This window comes from Achroia grisella, unplaced genomic scaffold (genome assembly GCF_030625045.1).
Source record: "Achroia grisella isolate CSIRO2021 unplaced genomic scaffold, CSIRO_AGI_Agris_v1 utg592, whole genome shotgun sequence".
In the NCBI taxonomy this organism is placed as follows: Eukaryota; Metazoa; Arthropoda; class Insecta; order Lepidoptera; family Pyralidae; genus Achroia; species Achroia grisella.
Genome location: NW_026712955.1, coordinates 1,565,198 through 1,589,587, shown reverse-complemented (window position 1 = coordinate 1,589,587; position 24,390 = coordinate 1,565,198). Strand labels below are relative to the sequence as shown.

The 24,390-nt window shown below is 34.5% G+C and overlaps 1 protein-coding gene across 2 annotated transcripts; it reads right to left on the bottom strand.

Annotated features, from left to right (window-relative positions):
• Positions 1-939: 939 nt before the first annotated feature.
• Positions 940-20,622, bottom strand: LOC131848777 (protein spaetzle 4). Of its 2 annotated transcripts, XM_059198710.1 has the most exons (7): positions 20,538-20,622; positions 5,690-5,869; positions 4,521-5,052; positions 4,262-4,373; positions 3,411-3,572; positions 2,090-2,353; positions 940-1,427 (listed from the first exon to the last, which is right to left on the bottom strand). In XM_059198710.1, the coding sequence occupies exons 1-6, from the start codon at positions 20,565-20,567 to the stop codon at positions 2,092-2,094; spliced, it is 1,278 nt and encodes a 425-aa protein (XP_059054693.1). In that variant the 5' UTR covers positions 20,568-20,622; the 3' UTR covers positions 940-1,427; positions 2,090-2,091. The 2 variants fall into 2 exon arrangements, with proteins under 2 accessions (XP_059054693.1, XP_059054692.1); XM_059198709.1 differs by having other exon boundaries at positions 4,262-5,052.
• Positions 20,623-24,390: the final 3,768 nt, after the last annotated feature.

Sequence of the window (24,390 nt, the reverse complement as noted above, 5' to 3'; positions counted from 1 at the left end):
TCGTTAATTATCTTACATAGTCTTTTTGTCAGGATTTGCTAAGAACAAGTAACTAGACATTTTGTTTTTATATTATTGATAATTTAATCTAATTTTTGGTTAAGATTTTTTTTACTGAGTTTTGTATTTTCTGTACATTTTCTATGATAATATATTGTCTTTTTTTTATATAATGGGAATGGCAAAAGTAACATCTCAGGGGCAAAGCAACAGCAGAAACAGGTTACAAAGCAAATTGTTTGACGGCTAATATAGATGAGACCACAGATAAGATAATATACAATACGTAGAAAACTTTTTATTTTAACGATAATATATTTTTTAAATTGTTGACCGTTAAATTTATGCACAAACACAAATAATCATAATCAGAGTATACTTTATGTCCCTTCTTCTGAGATTGCGTTGTAATTGTGTGCTCTTATAAAAGCAAAATGATAAATAGATCCTTCTCAGTCGATAACAATAATTTTGTTTAGTATTTTTTAAGATTTCTTAGAATTAAATTTGATATAATGGTGTTGGAATGTTTGGTAACAAAATATCCAAAATTAAATTTAGAAAATAAAAATACTCGTAAATATGGTAAACGCAAATAATAGGCTAAAATATGAATAACATATTTACTTTATAAATTAAAAACCGATATTACAACGTTAAACTTTATTAATAATATTATATAAAATCAACATAATAATTTACATCTATTTACAATATTTCACTAGCCTTAAATTAAATAAAAAGCATTACAATTGATATAACCATAATTAATAAATACTTAAATAATGTTATTACACAAAATGTATGGATGAGCAAAAGTTTTTTTTTCTGTTAGGTTTACTAGATTTACAACTGGGCTGAGTAATTAACTTTTATAATATATTAAGCGTTAGAATTGTCAGCCGTCCTATTGTCCCAGGTCCTAGGTCATGTCCTAGTTTTTGAAGTGTCGTGGGACATCTTGAATAGGTATTAATCAGTGTCCTGGATATCTAAATTTACAATTCACCCGCTTCTTTTAATAAAAACGTTATCAACACGTATAATTTTATTCAAATACTATTGTTAAAAATATGCCTATTTTGATTACTTGAATTTCATTTCACATACTTCCACTACATAGTAATTTAATTATTGCAATTCTATTACTTCATTGTTTTTTTAAACTGAAGTGTCCTGGTATTCCAAATTTAAATCTTGAGGTTTTAAATTTGGGGTTGGCAACCCTGTATTAAAGTTTACAACGCAATTGTCTGTGGTTATTTCATTTACGAGATTCTATTATAAATACAATTAAATTTACTATTACTCAAACCATGGCTCATGATTTGAGCTTCACTTTATGTTAACTTCTAATTCGAATATAAATTAATCCAGGTGGGCTAAGTTAACTTTGTCTTCTGTCTTGTGTCAGACGACAGACGATTCTGGAAAAGATTTTTTTTTAAAATAAATAAAGCATAAAATAAGATTTTCCTAAACAAAGAAGTTCCTAAACAAAGATTGGCACTTTTTTCAAATAATGTATATTGTATGGCCATAAAAATTTTCAATCATCTTCCAGACAATTATAGAAATTTGAATATTAAACAATTTAAAAGTAAATTATTTAAAGAATTACCAAATAAATGTTATTATTCCACAAAATATTATTTAAATGATAATAATGGATTGTAATAATAATTTTAAATATAATAATGTAAGATTTTACATGCCGGAAACGGCAGGGCATGTTTGAAACTATTATAATCTTAAGACCATTATGTACATATGTAAATAAATTGATTTGAATTGAATCGTCAACCGCACATAATGATAACAGTAGACAATAGACCATGGACCATTCAGAAAGCGCCATCTACTTTCAAGCTAATCAGAGCTTGTATTATGGGTACTAGACAACTGATATAAATACTAAATTTTTTTGGAAACATCTAATCATGACTACAAATGTATGCACCGCGCGAGAATTTGAAACCGCAAGCATTGAAAGTAAAGTAGTATTTAATGACCACGTCTTTACTAGCCACTTCATTCGACTAGCATAATAATTTGTAATGAAGTATTAAGATAGAAAAATTCATCACACCTTCAAAAGAAATCGTTTTCTTCATCCCCAAATGCCGACATTGCGTACCAGTCCCTCGCAGCGTCCTCGTATATAACCCTTTTGACTTCCTCGTCGTACCGAGGGTGGTGGATTCTTGGAGATCTTGCGCGGAACTCGACTGGTACATCATAACATTTGCACACACAACACGCCGGGAACTTGAACCAGTCAGCGAAGATGCCACGGCATTCGTTGTGAGGGTCGTACGCTAGGAGTCGATGCAGGCGGTATTGTTGCTCACATCTGTAATATAATGATAATGATAATTAGCCTGGACAATTCACAGCACCATCTAGTCCCAAGATAAGCAGAACTTGTGTTGTGGATACTATAGATTACTGATATGAATATACAGATATTTTTTTGTAATTGTAAATTGGAGTGTCTGTTTGTAATATTGAAATAACCGTTTTTTTACTACATGCATATGAATATAAATACGGTACATATACCAAAACAACATTTTTTTACAATTTTTGTCTGTCTGTCTGTTTGTTCCTAGCCGGAACAAACAGGCAGACATATCTGAAATGGTTGGACCGATTTTGACGGGACTTATTTGGCAGGTAGCTCATGTAATAAGGAGTACCTTAAGCTATTTTTGTTTTAAAAAATATAAAGTTATGTTCCACGCGGACAAAGTCGCGAGTACAGCTAGTCTGTAATATAATGATAATTAGCCTGGACAATTCACAGCACCATCTAGTCCCAAGATAAGCAGAACTTGTGTTGTGGATACTATAACTGATATGAATATATAGATATTTTTTTGTAAATCTATACATATAATTATAATTGGAGTGTCTGTTTGTAATATTGAAATAACCGTTTTTTTACTACATGCATATGAATATAAATACGGTACATATACCAAAACAACATTTTTTTACAATTTTTGTCTATCTGTCTGTCTGTTTGTTCCGACTAATCTCTGAGAAAATCGGTCCAGCCAGACCGATTTTGACCTGAATTTTTTTGGCAAGTAGTTGATGTACTAAGGAGTAACTAGGCAACTTTTATTTTAGAAAAATAAAGCACAAACATTTAGTACATAATATACATTGAAAACATCCAGACCGATACAATCATATATACAATCATATCCATGAATATAAGTGTTGCAATGTATGGAAATTCATCGTTTTTGAAGCCAAAACGATGAATTTTTTTATTTGGATTTTATTGGGTTAGATTATTAAATATTTATTCATTATTTGGTCCAGGCAACTATTTTACGCAGACGACATCGGGTACAGCTAGCAAAATATAAATATAAAATAATGTATAACTGCCTACGTACAAGCATCCCTCCCGACAGTACATTTGCTTCTTCTCCTGGACGCAGGTCTCTAAGTGTATATACTGCTCGAAAGGGTACATATTCAGCAGAGCTAGTACTTCTCCTCTGGTGTTGTTGGCCCAGAAAGGCGCTTGCATCTCTTCTTTTGTTTCACATGCGTTTCTGAAAAAGTACCAATTTATTTTATTTGTAGATTGTCCAAGGTGTTTTTTGATTAAATTCATGAATAGGTGTTTAAGATTTAGATTGAACTAATGCGTATATAATGTATTTATTAATAGTACATGTGTAAAAATTGTAGGATCACAAAAAATAACTGAATGAACAATTTTCATAATTGGTAAATTCTGTTATAATTGTCTGTTACACAAATCTATATCTAAATATATATAACTCAAAGGTGACTGACGTAATGATCTATCAACGCACAGCCCAAACCACTAGACGTTATGGCGCAGGCATCCGCTAAGAAAGGATTTTGATTAATTCTACCCCTAAAGGGATAAAATAGGGGATGAAAGTTTGTATGAAACTTTGTCAATTTGAAACGGATCGGGCTGAGACTTTGCATGCATAAAGCTACTATGACGTAGGCATCCCCTAAGAAAGGATTTTGATAAATTCCACCCCTAAGGGGATACATTAACGCGAGCGAAACCGCTGGCAAATGCTAGTAATTTATAAAATCAAAGTCGCTTCTTTCAACTGTCTGTTTCTCCGCTTACTTCAAGACCATGCAATCGTTTTTGATTTTATCTCTTGTGTATTTATTGACATTTCTCTTCATGAGGACAGAGGCAATAAAATATGCAATGATAAAGGTACTTAAAAACAAGTATTCAAAGACTTACGCTCCTCGTAATTTTATAAAAGCTGGTCGCAAACTTTCTTGATGTTGGATTGGTTTTTTGTCAGTAACTTTTACATCCATTTTATCAACTTTTGTATTAATCTTTTCGTGTTCTGAAAACAGAAGTGTAGGCGGTAAAGTAGACATATCTGCATTCATAGATTTGAAGCCATCTTTGTCGGATTCTGTAGTCAAATCATCATAGTCTTCAGTTAAATTCTCTGTTGTATTTATAATATTTTCTAAAGTAGTGTTCTTACTTTGCGCTGTTTTATTCTTTTCGTCAAATACAATAGGCTCGCTTTTAGAATCTCCAGGTGGATCATTAAAGACACCATTTGTTTCAATACTTTGTTTTATAACGGCTTCTAAAGTGATGATATCGGGGTCTAAGTTATTTATCTCTATATTAGCTATACTTTCAAGTTTAGTCTTGTAGGAAATGCCTTTTTCTATATTATCAGTTTTATTAGTGGTTGTTTCTGTTTTATTACCGCCATCAGTTTTATTATGTTTTGTATTCAGGTTTAGTGGTTTCACTTTAAGTGTATCGTTTTCACCTTTCTTGTTTTGGTCTCTAATAGCTGATTGGATCGGTCTGAAGTGGGGCTTATCCTTCATGACACGTCCGGAGCCTCTCTTTGTGTACATCATTTTCGTTTTGATTATATCTTCAGCAAAATTTGTAGGTTTTTTGATATCGTCTTCCCCATCGACTTCTATGAAATTTTCCAGTTCTGCTTTCAATACTGATATGTGACGCTCTTCTCCATACATTCTCCGCATCAGACCCTGAAATTGATTGAAATAAACTGTGTTAATATAAAATTTTCAAATAGGTACTCACTATTCTGGCTTATTGTACTAGTTTATGCTAGTCCATTCACATGACTTGATCTCTCAGAAAAGGTTGCAGGTAAATACTTAAGCGTAATAAAACATTATGGTCAAATAATATGGACTGAATTTTATTTAATAACTAATAGTACCTACAATAATTGAATCTGTTAGAAGCTGAAGCAAATCGGTAGTATCAAATAATGTAATAATAATAATAATTACTCTTTATTGCGTACAGACGAACAAAGAACAATAAAGTACAATAAAAATGTTACACAAAAGGCGGTCTTATCGCTAACAGCAATTTCTTACAGACAACCTGCTATTGACAGGTACTATTTACATAGAGTCCTCGAGTGGCGACCACGGACCGGAAGACGCAGCGTGGGAAAGACTCCAGCAAGGTGGACCGACGATCTGATCAAGATCGCTGGAAGGCATTGGATGCAAGCAGCGCAGGATCGATCATCGTGGAGATCTTTGGGGGAGGCCTATGTCCAGCAGTGGACGTCTTCCGGGCTGCGATGATGATGTTGATGATGATTTACATTGAGAAGGTAAAAAGCACACACTAGGTAAATGTACTCACTTGGTTCTCTCTAACAAATCTCCTGATGGCATGCCACGGGTAGTTGGTGCCGGGAGTTGTGCAGAAGCTCTGTTTGGTGAGGTCGCAGGGCGCGGCCGGCGCCCGAGCTCGGCCCGCGCGGTGGGGTCGCGCGCACGACGACGCGTAGTCATACCCGGCGCTGCCTGCTGTCCATGTCACCTACTTGCGAAATATTATCCTTGTTATTTTTACAACTAGCAGACCCGGCCATGCGTTGCTGTGGCTAAGATTCTTGTTATAGCGACTATAAATTGAGATGTAAGCCATCCTATCTTTCAAGTTAGATCAAATTGCACTTAAGATGCAAATCAAATTTGCATTCGGTTCAGTAGTTTAGGAGTCTATCGCGGACGTCGCAACGTGACACGTAATTCTTATTTATAAAGATTATTGGCATTATATCGTGGTTTTATTATAAGTTTCAGGTGGTGTTTGGTGGGAAAAGGATCAGAGAAATGTGAGGGTTATGTAAAAAAGTCGTACAGTTTTGCGATTGTATGTAATAATATTTTTATAACACTTAATTTCTAGCTATTTAGATTAAAAGTTACAATATTTATTTTAAACGATGCCTACACATGCAAAAAGTTTTAGAAAGAGAAAAGTGTCGAAAGACTTATAGTAAAAAGATTTTATGAATGGCTCCAAATTTATTACGTTTTTATACAAGTTTCTATTTTTAGTTTAATTTCAAAACATTATTTACGTGACTTGCAGTTGTGAATTTATAAAACCAGTCAGTGACGGCCTCTATTTTAGCGGTTCGGTAGACCGCCTTACTTCCAATGGTCGCGAGTTCGATTCCTCGCACGGTACAAACATTTGTATTCATGAGTGTGATTGTTTGTATTGGTCTGGCCTCTTTCTATGTATATTATTTATGTATTTACAAAAATGTGTTTTTTTTATAGGGTTTTTAGGGCTATTGTCAGATGTTTGTAGCACCTGTAGCACTGCGACCTACATAGATCTATCGCTGCCTATTCAAGAATTAAATGATATTCTTAGGAGCGATGGTTTTTATCTCCTCGGGACAGAGTGTAAACTTTCCAAAGGAGATATTTCGTTTATGCATGAGTGGGCTACAACCACATAGGATGTGTAGTGGCGTTTCCTTTTCAGTATGGCAGAATCTGCAGTTTTTTGTTGTGTAGGCCTAGTTTTGCCATATGCTTGTGTAATTTGCAGTGTCCTGTGAGGGCCCTAGTCATCATGCATATGTTGTTTTTACTCAATAGCAGTAGTCTATTGGAGTATTTGTTCGAGTAGCTCGATATTAGGACTTTTGAATGTGTCAATCCTGGCATTTCAAAATATGTATCTAAGCATTTATATCAGTTCTCTAGTACCCATAAACAAGCTTTGCTTAGATTGGGACTAAATAACACCGCGTGAATTGTCCTGGGATACTATTATTATTATTAATTAAATTATTCTACATGTTCTATGTTCTTTTTTTTAATCTCATGACAATTTACACATCGCCATCTAGACACAAGTTAAGCTAGCTTAAGCATATGTAATGTTATAGATAACTGATACATATACATAGATATTTTTTTAGTAAATACATTCATATTGTATATAGAAAACACCTAGACTTCATAAATGCAAATGTTTATGCCGTGAGAGGAATCGAACCCGCGGCCATCGGAAGTAAAGCGATGTGCTAAACCACTAAACCATCGAGACCGTCAAATGTCTCAGATATATTTATAGAGACTGCGATTTAATAAGTATATAACAAAATTAGTACATAATAGGTCTTTCACCTCTCAATAACTCGCAGTGTAGCTTTCACTGTAGGCACGCAAATTTGGGTTACATTTTGGCACTAAGAGCAGCATCACCGTCTATATAATCCATTGATTTAAATGATTCACCTACTGTCTACCGAAACCGGTGCTCTTGTTAACAACGTTGTAAACTTGTTCCTAAGCAGTGGTTACCAACCTTTTTTGACTGCGGACCGCTTTATTTGTTGTTATAAGGAACTAAATAAGGATAAGAGCAATCAGTGGTTACCAACCTTTTTTGACTGCGGACCGCTTTATTTGTTGTTATAAGGAACTAAATAAGGATAAGAGCAATCAGTGGTTACCAACCTTTTTTAACTGCGGACCGCTTTATTTGTTGTTATAAGGAACTAAATAAGGATAAGAGCAATCAGTGGTTACCAACCTTTTTTAACTGCGGACCGCTTTATTTGTTGTTATAAGGAACTAAATAAGGATAAGAGCAATCAGTGGTTACCAACCTTTTTTTACTACGGACCGCTTTTTTTGTTGTTATAAGGAACTAAATAAGGATAAGAGCAATCAGTGGTTACCAAACTTTTTTGGCTGCGGACCGCTTTATTTGTTGTGTATAAGGAACTAAATAAGGATAAGAGCAATCAGTGGTTACCAACCTTTTTTGGCTGCGGACCGCTTTATTTGTTGTGTATAAGGAACTAAATAAGGATAAGAGCAATCAGTGGTTACCAAACTTTTTTGGCTGCGGACCGCTTTATTTGTTGTGTATAAGGAACTAAATAAGGATAAGAGCAATCAGTGGTTACCAAACTTTTTAACTGCGGACCGCTTTATTTGTTGTTATAAGGAACTAAATAAGGATAAGAGCAATCAGTGGTTACCAACCTTTTTTGACTGCGGACCACTTGATTTGTTGTTATAGGTAACTAAAAAGCTGAATTACTGTGAAGTTTCATCAAAATCCGCTAATGTTTTTGCATGAAAGATTAACAAACATCCATACATACTCACAAACTTTCGCATTTATAATATTAATAAGACTAATATTTATAATATTAATTTGCATGTTGATAGAAACCATATGATTAAATGACTAGTTCACATAATACTAGCTGTTCATCAAGTTTATCGAGGTTAATTATGACCTGAGAAATTGTAGTTACTTTACCTAGAAGGTTAACATGGCTATTCAAAGAGACAACATAGTATCTTAGCTACCTCGATGTGCCGTGTTGGATAACATATATTGTTTATTTGTGTGAATGAAAGCTTTTGTGTTATTTATTAAAAATGTTTATTATTATTTAATTATTTTTTTGTTGGAAAACATCCAGATCGATACAAACATTCATTCATGAATACAAATGCTTGTACCGTGCGAGGAATCGAATCCGCGACCATCTGAAATAAAGCGGTATGCTAGCTAAACCGCTAGACCACCGAGACTATCACTAATGAAATCCATGTTAATACATAGTATAAAAAAATAAAAAATTGTGCGGTCCGCATTTTGTCTCGGCCGCACAATTTATAACCTGCGGACCGCTGCTTGGGAACCACTGTTATCTATCTAAATAAAAAAGGTTTGCTATGTCCAAACTTGCGTTGTTAACTAGGGCAATAGTTAGCGGCTGGTCGGACGAGTAGGCCTACCGGCACCTGCCACTTGTTAGATGAAAGTAAAACAGCCACCGTATGAGATGTTCATTGTACAAGATAATTGTATATTTATTAGTTCTTTATTTTACACTAGCTATGCCTATATATGCCTAATTTCAATATAAAATATAGTCTATTTGTTATTCTGATAAATAAGCTATATTATTGTAAAGTTTCATCAAAATTCGTTCAGTAGTTTTTGCGTGAAACAGTAACGAACATCCATACTTACAAACATTTGCTTTAATAATATTACTAGCTTTTAATCGCGGCTTCGCTCGCATTGAATAAAAAATATTAGTTTTTTTTTAAATAAATAGTATCGGATGTTTAGTCTAATACCTCCAAGAACATATGTACAAAATTTCATGATGATCGGTTCAGTAGATTTTGCGTGAATGCGAAACAAACATCCCTACTTCATAATATTACTAGCTACTTGCCCCGGCTTCGCACGGGTGTATGTATGTATGTATTATACATATAAATCTTCCTCTTGAATCTTTGAAACTCCGCAACGGATTTAGAAGCGTTTTTTTTAATAGATAGAGTGATTCTAGAGGAAGGTTTATATATATAATAATACATGTACACTCGGGCGAAGCTGGGGCGAGTTGCTAGTATACTAATAAAATTAATAAGAATAATTAAAAATTATATTCTGTTTTATATTATATACTAGCTACTTGATAGCTTACACTCTATCTATTAAAAAAATCGCTTCAAAATCCGTTGCGTAGTTTTAAAGATTTAAGCATACATAGAGACGGACAGACAGCGACAGCAACATTGTTTTATACTATGTAGTGATTTGATAGCTATACGCTATGTTTACATTCAGCCGCTTCCCCTGCCACTCGCGCTGCCGGAAATATTGCCGGGCGACAACTGAGCGAGAGGGCTGAATGTAAAAACACGCTGCCAGTCCTTTGACTCGCGCACGAAAAACCGACAATTGAGGGAGCGCCGGGTAGCGCGAGTGGCAGCGCCAATGGCATGGGAAGTGTTTCCACTCGTGTTTACACTCTCGCGCTGCTCACTTCCCTGCCCACTCGGGCTGAGTGTAAATTGGGCATAATGTAAATAGCTACATATACTGAAATCACGAAGAGCCAGTTCTACTGGTTCTTGATAAGATTTCCATTTTTTTTATTTTTTTATTATTTATTTATTTGCAGAATACAATGTTACAAGTAGGTCTTACAATATGAATATTCGTTCAATGTATTCAGCCTGTTGTCAGTTACTGAGAGTTTGCGCCCTCTTACATTCTTTAACATTAGCAACATATAAATTATTTATAGCATTTGTCATTTCACGTAATTCTTTCCTACACACGTACGAAAATAATAAAATGGAGACATTTTCACTATTCTCACCAGTCGCCGTTCAACTTTCTATTGCTTCGTAACGCACGTAGGCGCTCGTTTAGGGGATGGGTTGCGCAAACGATCGACGGTTTAACGACAGGCTCATACATGTTGGGTAATGTTTAGAGAGTGATTGATCAATCAGGCGTAATTGCTTATCAATCCATATTGATTGACATTCACGCTCACTTTTGAAATAGCTTTCGTTGGGTATTCTGATTATAGAGTACAAGTGATACCAGAGGTTGTCTGTGTATTCCTTTGTAGTAGCTATCTATTAATCAATGACAATAATAATAAACTAATTAAACAACATCATCTATTATTTTAGTAATATTAATAATAAACTAATTAAGAATAATAATAATATCTTGACACAGTGCAACCTCTCCCACACTTGGCTGAGACTCAGAGTATAACATTCTTTTAAAGTTATAAAAGAATAGAAAGAAAAGATAATAATATCTCAGGACAAATCACATAGCGCCATCTAGTCCTACGGTAAGCAGAGCTTGTGTTATGGGTACTAGACAACTGATATAAATACATAGATATAGATATATATATAGATATATTCTTAGAAATACATATATAATATAAAACATGTAAATTTCTTGCTGATTCTTTTTGTGATATATCTGCGTTCCGAATGAGTGGCAGAATACAATAAATATGACTATTCAAAAGTGCGCTCATAAAGGTATTTGAATAAAGATTATTTCTATATCTATCTATTGTTGTGAGAAGTGAAAATCTTAATCCTAATAAAATCTATAAACGTGAAAGTTTGTAAGTATGGATGTTTGTTTTTCTTTTACGCAAAAAGTACTGAACGGATTTTAAGAAACTTTACGGTAATATAGCTTATACATCAGAATAACACATAGACTATATTTTATATTGAAATTTAACGCGGGTGAAATCCAGGGCACTTCCAGTAGAAATATATAAAGTCTTTTCAATTTCATTGATCTGTATAGACAACCTATCATTTTGTATTATTAGAAATTAATACGTAAATTTACGTATAATTATACATTATTATTTAAAAACATTACATTCCTGAGCAAGTTCTTGATGAGCATATACAAAGTAAACAGATAAAAGTTGCATACTGTGGTATGTGGAGGAGGGCGAGGTTGCTTGATCGGTGGCCAACGGTAACGCGTGCCCACACGCACGGTGTCATGTGTTTTTGGTGATGTGGAATCCACGCAGGACCACAAACAAGGAGCCGAGAACTTTGTATGTGTGGAGAAAAAAAAACTCAGAAAACTACGAGAGGGACTTGCAAGCCGACGGTAGAAATAGAAATAGAAATAGAAATATTCTTTATTCAAATAAACTTAATATAAGCACTTTTGAATAGTCAAGTTTTTTTATTCTACCGCTTATTCGGAATGCAGATTCATCACAAGAAGAATAAGCAAGAAACTTGTGTGTTGCTCTTTTAAATAAATATTCATTTAATTATATTTAATTAACAATAAGGATTAGGCATGCGACAATCAACATAGACTACGCACTTAATCTCTATTCAATTAGGAAACATTGTCAGCGCTATGAATTTTAAGTTAGATATTTTCTATCATTATTATCATTTATAAATTCTTAAAATTTTATAATAAGCTTTTTTACAAAGAAAGTAATTTATAACACATTTTAATGACTTTTTCTGGCAAATTGAGTACACACTCTGGCAGTTTGTTTTTAATGGAATTGAGTTATAGCAATTTTTTTTATGATAATGGTATGGTGCCCCTTCCTGTGCTGACGGTGTACGCATGAGGGTACCAATGGAGGATGATAAGATGAGTATCACGTCAGATCATTTGGTCATCATGGAAAATTCTTTATATTAATAATATCAGGACAATTCAGAAAGCGGCATCTAGACCCAAGTTAAGCTAGCTAAAGCTTGTATTATGGGTACTAGATAACTGATACAAACACATAGATATTTTTTTGTAAATACATACATATTATACATAGGGGGGAAGGGGATTGTTAGTAATGTGGATTGATAACCCCATTGCTAACAATGTACAACCTCTTTTGAACAATTTGATATTTTTATTATTTTTAAATCTACATTTTTAGAACAGTTCTTTTTATACGTCATGTCTTTTGATATATTTCAATTTCTCATTGTCCTTTGGATAGTTCGCAACTATATTTAAATATATAATATTTTACTATTATCAACTTTGTGTTTTCATCATTTTAGGCACCCATACAGTGCACCGATCCATTACAAATACATAGTTATACATAGAAATCACCCAGACCGATACAAACAATCATACTTATGAATTATGAGTTGAAATTATGGTTGAATCGCATTTAGATCAACCTTACATTGCTAGCGGTTATTAATGCACATTACAGACTTATAGCAAAATGATTTTTTAAAAAGGAACCGATTGAGCAGAGCATATGTCTATACATATACATAAAATTGGAGTGTCTGTTTGTAATATTGAAATAACCGTTTTTTAATACATGCATATGAATATAAATACGGTACATACAACATAATAACATTTTTTACAATTTTTGTCTTTCTGTCTGTCCATTTGTTCCGGCTAATCTCTGAAATGGCTGGGCCGGTGTTGACGGGACTTTTTTTGGCAGGTAGCTGATATAATAAGGAGTAACTTAGGCTACGATATTCCACGCAGACGAAGTCGCGGGAACAGCTAGTATTATATATTTGGCGTTACGAAAAGGATAGAATAAAAAATTCTTTATTAAAATAAACTTAATTTTAAGCACTTTTAGTACATACACAATAGTCATATTTATTTTTTAATCTACCGCTCTTTCTAAGTTAAGGTCTCAGCCTCGGTGGTCTAGCGGTTTAACACACCGCCTCACTTCCGATGGTCGCGGGTTCGATTCCTCGCACGACACAAACATTTGTATTAATGAATATAATTATTTGTATCGTTCTGGGTGTTTTCTATGTATATTATGTATGTATTTACAAAAAAACGTAAGTATTTATATCAGTTGTCTAGTACTTATAACAGAAGTACTGTTATCGTGGGACTAGATTGCGCTGTGTTAAATTAAATCCAAAGGTTATTTACTATTCAGCAATGCGAAAGATCTTGTACGATTGTTTTGAAATCGCTATTGGTACGTTTTACTTTTACTCGAGCGTCATTTGTATAATCCATCACGCCCCATAGATATGGATCGCCATCTATGGTGTGACGTCACACAACCTGCTCCCAAATACCATCAGTCACTTTCACTCGCATGCCAGTACGTCTGTCTATCAATCGCGTACATATTGTAATTCTAATATACTATTAGTTCCCATCGCAGTCAGAATCGGTTTGTACGAATTTTTTTTTGCAGGACAATTCACACAGCGCCATCTAGACCCAAGTTAAGCTAGCTAAAGCTTGTGTTATAGGTACTAGATAACTGTTACAAGTACATAGAGATTTTATATATAGAAAATACCCAGACCGATACAAACAATCATATTCATGATACCATTACCATTGGAAGTGAAGCGGTGTGTTAAACCGCTAGACCACCGAGGCCGAGCCTTTAACTTAGAATGAGCGATAGATTAAAAATAAGTGTGACTATTCAAAAGTGCTTAAAATTAAGTTTATTTGGATAAATAATTTTCTATTCTATCCATTTCGTAACGCCAAATATATAATACTAGCTGTACTCGCGACTTCGTCCGCGTGGAATTTAACATTATTTATCTGTGTAAATTGTGTGTATATTGTTATTAGTGACACAGATAACATAATATTTTAGTGATGTCCTTCACAGTGTAATGAACTACATTTTTCATTTGTTTCTTGCTCATTCTTCTTGTGGATGAATCTGCATTCCGAATGTGCGGTAGAATAAAAAAACTTGACTATTCAAAAGTGCTTTTAAGTTTTTTTGATTAAAGTTTATTGCATTTCTATTTCTATTTCTACATATGTCTGACTATCGTGGGTTCGAAAGCTAGATTTTTTCTAAAATAAAAGTAGCCAAAGTTACTTCTTATTACATCAGCTATCTGCAAAAAAAGTCCCGTCAAAATCGGTCCAGCCATTTCAGAGATTAACCGGGACAAACAGACAGACAGACAAAAATTGTAAAAGATGTTATTTTGTTGTATGTACCGTATTTATATTCATATGCATGTAGTAAATAACCGCTATTTCATTATTACAACAGACACTCCAATTTTATTTATATGTATAGATAAACTAGCAGTAACCACGTCCACGCAGAATAGTGGCCTTGACTAAATATAGAAAAAATATTTAATAATCTAACCCAAAGAAAGTCAAAGAAAAAAGTTTCATCGTTAGCATTGTAACTTAAAAAATCACGAATTTCCATACAAACTTTCATCCCCTATTTTATTTTACCCCTTAAACACTTAAGGGGTAATACTGAACGATACTACTGAACGGATTTCAATGAAACTATACAGTAATATAGCTTATGCAAAAGAATCGAGCGCAATGATGGCTGGCTCATCCGTCATACTCGTGAAGCGAGTGCTGCTTGTAGGGACTGGTCTGCTCTTATCACTATGACTGATTTAATCTTATTGCATATTTATATTTGACCCAAAAATTAGTGCTTGTTGGTAGTTTATATTCACACGTTTCGACTTGTAAATGTAAACTTACAAGGATTATTTAAAAGAGCAACACACAAGTTTCTTGCTTGTTCTTCTTGTGATGAGACAGCTTTCCGAACGAGCGGAAGATAAAAATAAAAATTGTTATGACTATTCAAAAGTGCTTAAATTAAGTTTATTTGAATAAATGATTTTCTATTCTATTCTAATAACACATAGACTATATTGTATGACATTTCAACATAATAGTGTTAATTGCACAGGTGTTACCTACTCACTACTAGCTATGCCATATTGTTGGGTTGCCTGGTAGAGATCTCTCTTAGAGATAAGTCCAGCTTTGCTCACTTTGTATATGTTTAAGTTTAGAACTGTGTTTAAAAGTGCAATAAAGAATATAATAAGTATGGGACACAGTCACCTAGATACATCAAAATAATAATTGCATTTAATAATGTCTAGTAAGACAAATTCAATATTGTCTACTAGGCACTGGTGTATCTAAACTGTGTCACCCCACCTTACATTTTCCTATTGTTATTTAAGATCATTATTTCTATGTACACATTGCCAGTTTATCATCATCTGTAATATACATCGTCTCGACCAACAACATCGTATCATTCACCCGCAACAGTGGTGACCCCGACGTGATCTGGCCGACGAGACTATATTAAAATTTAACCCAGATGAAACCGCGGGCACAGCTAGTTTAATATATAGCGAGAAAACTCTCAATCGGGCGTTGGTTACAAGTGTTATAGAAGACAAAACATAACTGGGGCACAGCACCTACAGCGGCTGGGTGAAAACGGTGTGCAACTTTCGCCGGCCACCAACCGCCCGGCGATCTAAGTGATGTAAATCAGTGTATCATTTGTGTTCGTTATGCGTCGTATTATATCATATTTTGTTAGTTTACTGATTCAATGTGAATTGATTTGTTATTGAACTTGATTTTTTTCAAGCCTGTTATGTTAGCGTTGCAACGGATTGCGTAATTCTTTGGAGATCGTTTCAGTAATGTTTTACATAAAACGAAGTTGCTTCCGCTGTTTATTTGCTTAGATCTTTTAAACTACGCAACGGATTTTAATGCAGTTTTTAGCAATAGATATAGTGATTTAAGAGGAAGGTTTATATATATAATACATGTATACCCGTGCGAAGGCAGGGCGGGTAGCTAGTACAAAATAACAAGGTACACAATAAATGGGACTTTGATAAAATAATAGATAGAGCGTTTTACACAATAAATGGGACTTTTAAAAAATAATAAGGTAAACAATAAACGGATTTTAATGCAGTTTTTAACAATTGATAGAGCGATTTAAGAGGAAGGTTTATATCTATAATACATGTATACTCGTGCGAAGCCAGGGCGGCTAGCTAGTATAAAATAATAAGGTACACAATAAATGGGACTTTAAAATTGCGCAACGGACTTTAATGCAGTATTTGGTTATAGATAGAGCGATTTAAGAGGAAGGTTTATATCTATAATACATGTATACTCGTGCGAAGGCAGGGCGGGTAGCTAGTACAAAATAACAAGGTACACAATAAATGGGACTTTGAAATTACGCAACGGACTTTAATGCAGTTTTTGGTTATAGATAGAGCGATTTAAGAGGAAGGTTTATCTGTATAATACACATGTATTTTACAGATAAACCTTTATAAAATAAATATTTACATAATAACAAAAGGGAACTAAGGTCGGATAATACAGGGTTGATAGGGACAAAATCCCTCGGCAATAGAAACCTTTCTGTCACACTAGCAGATAGTCTTGTTACGATATGCGGATCATGAATATATTGAAATTGTACTCATTGTGTTATTATTCTGCATCATGGAAGAGTCAACTCTACAAAATCATGTCTTATAATTATAAAATCTGCTTATAGTTTTGGATATAAACCATACTAATATTTTAGTAATATAATAAATAGTGTATTATGTGTGCCACCTACCCTATTCTATGTACATAAGTCCTCTCTTCTAGGTTGTCAGTAAGAGATTGCTTTTAGCGATAAGACAGCTTTTTGTAATTATTTTACTATTTACTGTATTTTATTATTATTTTATGTGTACACAATAAAGAGTTTTATTATGATTATTATTATACAAAAATTCTCATCTCCACTCTTAAGGAGAGGAGAATTTTTGAATCCCAACCGTCTGAGATGTTGTTCCAGATTCTTATTATTATTGTAAATGTTTGTTTGAGAGAAGCTGCGGGCAAAAGCTAGTTTAATGATAAATTTCAAGTAAGTGTGATTCAGACGAAGATGCGCGGGTTAGCTAGTGAAAATTACAAATATGCGAAATTTCATACTCCTCTATTCGCGTAATTTTCGTAAAAATGGGTACAAAATTTTTGCTTCAATCACAGATCACATAATATTACATACTTCATGTATTTAATATAATATCTCTATACCTATATATAATGCGTCCACCGTGCCAGTCGCACGGTGACGGTACGGTCAGTGCAAAAACTAATTGAACTGGGCCCAGTGTCTCGGCCCGCTTCCCACGCCTCGCCGGCCTTATTTGCGGACGGCACCGCTCGTCCTGGTTTGTCATAGGAACCAGTCGGTTTCCATGGCCCTCTTGAGTTTTTTTTTATAATTTTATTTGTCTCTCTACTGCTTTTATTATCACATTTTTATAAATATGTTATCTAGTACTTCAGCCGCGATTTGATACGGCCAAAGTTTTAATTGCTTAATATATTCCTCTGGAGCGGATGCTAAATTATCGTAATAAATACATATATATTATATTAAATTATAGTTATATACGTACGTAAATGAATAAATATATATTTCTTTACAAGTCAAATGGCCCTCTTGAGTTATGAACCGCCTAATTAGAAAGTTTCCACTGCTTGTGGCGATATTGTATTCATGAGTATGATTGTTTGTATTGGTCTGGGTGTATTCTATGTATGTTTGGGAAACTACTCTGCTACCAAAATGTTAGGGAATTTACTATGTCTGTCACGTACCTGTATGGTTCTGCGGATTTCTTGGGCTTCAGGGTCTCGAAGGTATCTTCGCTAGCTTTCCAGTTTCACAGTAGGTTTCACAGTTCTAATTTATTTTAATTCACAACAAATGCGCGCGCGCGTCAAGGCCGCTGTACGGTCCGTTTGTTACTAGGTGAGGGAGGGGAAGGCAAAGCGCGGGAACACAAACTAACGGACTCTAATATAATAATCCGTGCCCACGATGGCACAGGGTAGATTTTGAACAATGTATATTATGTAGTAGCTATGCCCGCGGTTTCAGCCACGTGAAATTTGAAGCCTATATGTTATTCTGATATACAAGTTATATCACTGTAAAGTTTCAACAAAATCCTTTCAGTAGTTTTTGCGTGAAGGAGTAACAAACTTCCATCCATACTCACAAACTTTCGCAGTTATAATATTAATAAGATGTTAAACAAAAAAATGTATGGCGGCATCCAGTGCCAAGATAGGCAGAGCTCGTCTTACGGGTACTAAATATATCAGTTGTATTGTACCCACAACACTAGCTTTCTTTAGCTTGGGATTAGATGATTTATTTAAAGCTATTATTATATCGCGTTTTCTGCACGCGTTCTTTTATTACATTTTGCATTTATCGGTATTGCTGGAATGGCAACACTCTCCTGATGGTAAATGGTAACCGTCACGGTACATATCATGTGAACATGCTTCACCGTTCCAGAGGAGTAAGATGTCAAGTCTCCTACGACTAAGATGAAAATCAACCTGTGTTATATTTACAAGTCTACTTAAAAAAAAAGTTTTTCTTTTATCGTTAACTAGCTACTCGCCACGGCTTCGCACGGGTGTACATGTATTAGATATATAAACCTTCCTCTTGAATCACTATTAATTATATATAATATCCGTATAATTGAAGTTCTAAAATGATATATAATAGGTATAATTGAAGTTCTATACTAGGTATAACACGCATGTATAATACCTTCCTCTTGAAACAGTCTATGTATTACTGAAAACTGCATTAAAATCTGTTGTGTAATTTAAAAGACAAGCAAATACTACTGCTACCAACATCTTTGACAGATTAGACGTTGTAACAGTTTGGCTGAACAGTTTATTACTTTTGGTCGCTGGTTTGATTCCTCGCAATCATACTCATGGAGTACATAAATAATATAATTGTTTGTATTATTTTGTTTTGTAACATTTTATTGTACACGACAGATTTTAATGCAGTTTTCAGTAATACATAGAGTGTTTCAAGTGGAAGGTTTCTATGTATAATACATACGTATAGGATAGAAGAAGTTTAGAACTTCAGTTATAGCTATTATGTATCATTACATAGTATAAAATAAAATCTCTGTCGCTGTCTGTCCGTCCATATGTATGCCTAAATCTTTAAAACTACGCAACGGATTTTGAAGAGGTTTTTTAATGGATAGAGTGATTCAAGAGAAAGGTTTATATATATATAATACATGTATACCCGAGCGAAGCCGGGGCGAGTAGCTAGTGGACATTATATCACATGGAGTGTCAATTGCAAGTTCATAATATGTAATAGTCCTAATATCAATTGGACGGTCTCAGTGGTCCAGCGGTTTACTTTCCTTACTTCCGATGATTGCGTGTTCAATTCGTCGAACGGTGCAAACATTTGTATTAATATGTATGATTGTGGGTATATCTGGGTGTATTTTATTAATATCTATAATACAATCTCTACTTATCTTGGGACTAGATGGTGCTGTTTGAATAGTCCTGTGTGCCTATATCATTAGATTTGTTTCACCGGCTTTTGACAAATTTCTATTGAGCCTTTCAAACTGCCAATCGTTAATTGTTAAACTCATTACCTTCTAGTTATCTAGGCTAGTTGTATATTGTATGACAATAGGTATTGGACTCTAATAATCTTAGTTCACTCACCTCCATCGTTCTTGGAAAGCGTTTAACAATAGACTTTCGTCTATACACTTGGTTCGATTGATTTTTTCTAACGCATTAATTCGTTTCTTACAAATAAGTTCGCGTACAGTAATTCGCATTTCTTATTGCTAATATTACTTTATTCGGGGGGAAAGATTGTTAGTAATGTGGACTAGCCCCATTGCTAGCAATGTACCATGTCTGGATGACCTCCACGTGATTCCCCCTGGACACCATCGTGATAAATTCTTGGTGAATTTACCATGATAGGCTAACTGACCTGACCTCACCTCATGCTCATCTTATCATCCTATCCTCCATTGATGCCCCGTAACCCGTTAGCACAGACGGGTGCATCATTCCATTATCATCCATAACAAAAAATAGTACTTTATGTAGTTAGTACAATCTCCTTGGAATTACCACAGCATCAACCCTTCGCAAATCCAAACTATCACGTTTACTTAACACTTGCAACATTCCCACTCACCACAAACATAAAGACGCTTAACAGTCTCATCTCACTAAACTTTCACCGGACTCGCGTGTGGCATTGTGAACACAACCGGCCGACACCACGGCTATTCACCAACTGACTTTCGCATTGCCAAGGACTGCATTAACTGCACCTCAAGGAAAGTCATGCACTTGTCGTCAATCAAAAGTCGGGATAAGCAATTGTATTGGATTAACGGTCTGAACTGCGCGCTTGTTTGTAAATACGCCGTTTCTAAACGACGTGTTTGGAGTTTTTATTGCAATGTTGTTTGTTTGTGTTGACTTATCTTGTTTACAATTTTTTTAAATAGATGTTTATGGCATGGTACTCCTGCCTGCGCTAACGGTTTATGCTAGTAGGGCATAAATGGAGGATGATAAGATCAACCTGACATGGAACATTACTGGAGATGAGGTTATCAGTTCACATTCCTAACAATACCCCTTCCTCCATGTTTATTAATATTTAATAGTTCTTGTTGGAAGAATCAAATAAATAATGCAAGATATAAAGTTTCTAGGATTGCGATAGGATTGTATTAAAGAAGTTATGAGTAGAGAACACGTTTGCCAAGAATTTTCATAAACAGGCATTTCTTGTAGTTGAATTATTGTAGATCATATTTTTTAGACGTTTTACGAAATAAAATTTCGATCATCTAATTGCATTGAATTAAATGTGGTCCTGTTAGAAGTATTTATGAAGATAATTACCGTAATCTTAGAGAGGCACGTAAAATTAATCAAACAAAATTCTAATCACAATCCGATAGATGGATATATATCCAATTAGCTTTACAATCTAAGCAACTTAATTCGATACGATAGTATATTAGAATTAAGATTTAACATCATCATCAGTAATTGGCTCGTTGGATACGAGATTTGCGAGCCGATGCCCATCTTCATTCGGCCCGCCTCTGCATTAATCACTATAATTATTTTATTTCCCGCTGCCGGTGATCGCGTTGTAAATTCATACGATGTAAAAATTAGGTTCCGCTTGCCAAGAAAGAGTGTATTCGCCTGAGTAGGTCAGTCGAGTAATCGCGTTTGCCAGCCACTGTCTGCGTCCGTCGCTCTCTGCCTTACCGCGCTTCGTGTTGTGCGAAAGGGACGGGGTGAGATGCGCGTGCGCCGCACCGTTATCCCTCGACGATATCTTGAATGGAGATGGCGTTTTCTCCCGCACCAAAACAATGGCGCGAGTTGCTAATTGACCTGCACTGCTCGGAAATCGAAAGGCGTACTTTAATTAAATTAATTAAGAGAAGTAAATTTGTGTCATGTTTTAACATTAGTATGTAAGTGTATTGCGTTTGCTGTGAGCCGAATACGGTAGTGTCCGGTACTGGCCTGATTTTGGAGATATAAGTACATCAGTATTCTATGAATAACTTGCAATAGTTTGTAGTGTATACGCGAAACGGTTAGTTACACTCTCAGGTTGATGTCCATCAATGAGGTTAAGCGACGTTGAGTATGTTGATACTCAACGTCGCGTTGTCTTGTGTGTGAGCATTTACAAGTAGGAGATTGTTAGTAATAAACACTTGGTCTAATGCTACATTAGCTAGACTTCTACATTGTACAAGTAGCAACAATAGCGGTTTGTTCTTTAGGATTTTGCTACGGTGAGCTAGTAATATAGTTATATAAATATTCTGGATAAATTACACAGCGCCATCTAGTTACGGAGTGCTTATATTGTGGTTACTACCACTGAGTGAGTCCCCAGTCTACTTCTGGTATATCTGTTTCTCCGTTTAAACCGCTCAAGGGATTTTGATACGCTTTTTTCTACTTTAGGCAAGATTTTCGGGTTGTATGTATACTAATAATAATGATAGACACTATACACAGCGTAATCTAGTCAACAGCAAAGCTTGCGTTATTGGTACTGAAGAACTAATATAAATATCAGATACATTTCATGTAAAAACATAGAATATACCGACCAATATTAATCATACTCAGGAGAATACAACTATTTGCACCGTTGCGAGGAATCGAACTCGCGACAATCGGAAATTTGACGGTGTGCTAAACTGTTAGACCATCCAGTCTGTCTATAGGTAAGACTAAAGAATCCAAGTTGAGTTTTTAGCTAATCTACTTCTTCAAACTGTACCCACGCAAACAACTTCACAGGGAGGGGCGAGGATCCTTAGTAATGCAGATTGATGATCTTACTGCTAGCAATGTACCATGCCAGTTTGACCTCCACGCGGTTCCCCCTGAAAACCATCTTCATAAATTCTTGGAGAAATTGACACGATGATCTGATCTCATGGTCATCATCTACCACTTTTGCCCCGCCAGCTTAAACCGTTAGCACAGGCAGGTGCGTCATTCCATTATTATCCTTGAAAATAAACAACTATACACAATCTCCGTCTAGTTACCGTCATAAGGAGTTAACAAAGCTAATATGTCATTGTAGCCGGACCATTAGCAATAATGGGTGGTAACTGTGCAAATATTGGACGCGAATGCGAAATTAACTTGTATGCACATGTCTACGTGCCACTTGTTTGTATAGATGTGTCTGCGTTGATTGCACACTGTAGAAAGTATGGTGAAACTACATTGGATATAGCCTGCTGGACAAATATACTTGAATGCACTTTCGTTTTTCAATATTGGACTTTCTCAAGGAAAAAAAATGAGTAAACAAACTTTCAAAATCCTTTATATAACATTGTCCAATTAGCATATTATTTTATTGCAGTTGTATGCAAATATATAATAAAGTTGTTGTTATACTGTTTTATATATAACTTTTGAGCAATATTGTAATTTGTACAATATTAAACTTAAGGTAAGAATATAATGTTCAGAAACTAATGATGCAACGGCTTTTTCCCAAATGGGACACTTCTTTGTTGGTATACAATTTAGAAGTATTATAGAGTTTCATGATCTATGATACACTTCTCTCTGGCACCTATATAATAACTATTAATGTTTATAAAATAAAAATAATTAATAAAATTATATTTAAAACATACTATTTAATAATAATATTTAAAATATAAAAAAATATGTTGTAGATGGCTAATCACACCGATCTTTATAGTCTAAACTAGCTTTTGCCTGCGGCTTCGCTCGCGTTAATCCCCTTAGGGGTGGAACTTATCAAAATCCTTCCTTGGGGGATGCCTACGTCATAACATCTACCTGCATGATAAATTTCAGCCCGATCGGTCCAGTGTTTTGGGCTGTGCGTTGATAGATCACTACGTCAGTCACCTTTGAGTTATATATATTTAGATTTGTATCGAAGTTTATAATTCTGTCCTTGTACAATTTTGTTTTTGTTTCGCTTCTTTACAATCGTACAACTCATATATCTCTGTTCTTCGAGTATTTTTCTTGTTTATTTATTTATCTTTATAAGTATCAAAAGATATGTTATCAGCAGGACACAACAAAAATAAGCTCGGCTTAATATATGAATAAATATAAAATTGTTCCTTTGAATAACTTAGAACAATGCCGAAATATCGGGAACTCAATAAAAATTAAATGTGGTAAGATCCCGTAATTTTTACTAATTATACATATAAATAACGACCGCTTCAAATTTAAAACTGTATACTGTAATAATTTAGAGAAACCTGTGGCCTGTGGAGTGGCAGAAATTTAAGTTTATAAATGACAAGAACAAATTAGAACATAAAGATTACGCCTCGAAACATAAAATAGTAGATATAATGAAAAATATATTGCAATTTGGTATGTATTATTGCTAAATAAGTATTGAATGTCAAAAAAAAAAAAACAATTATATTTTCCTTAAGTATATTTCCACAAAAAGTATGAACCTGCATATCTCGTATAAT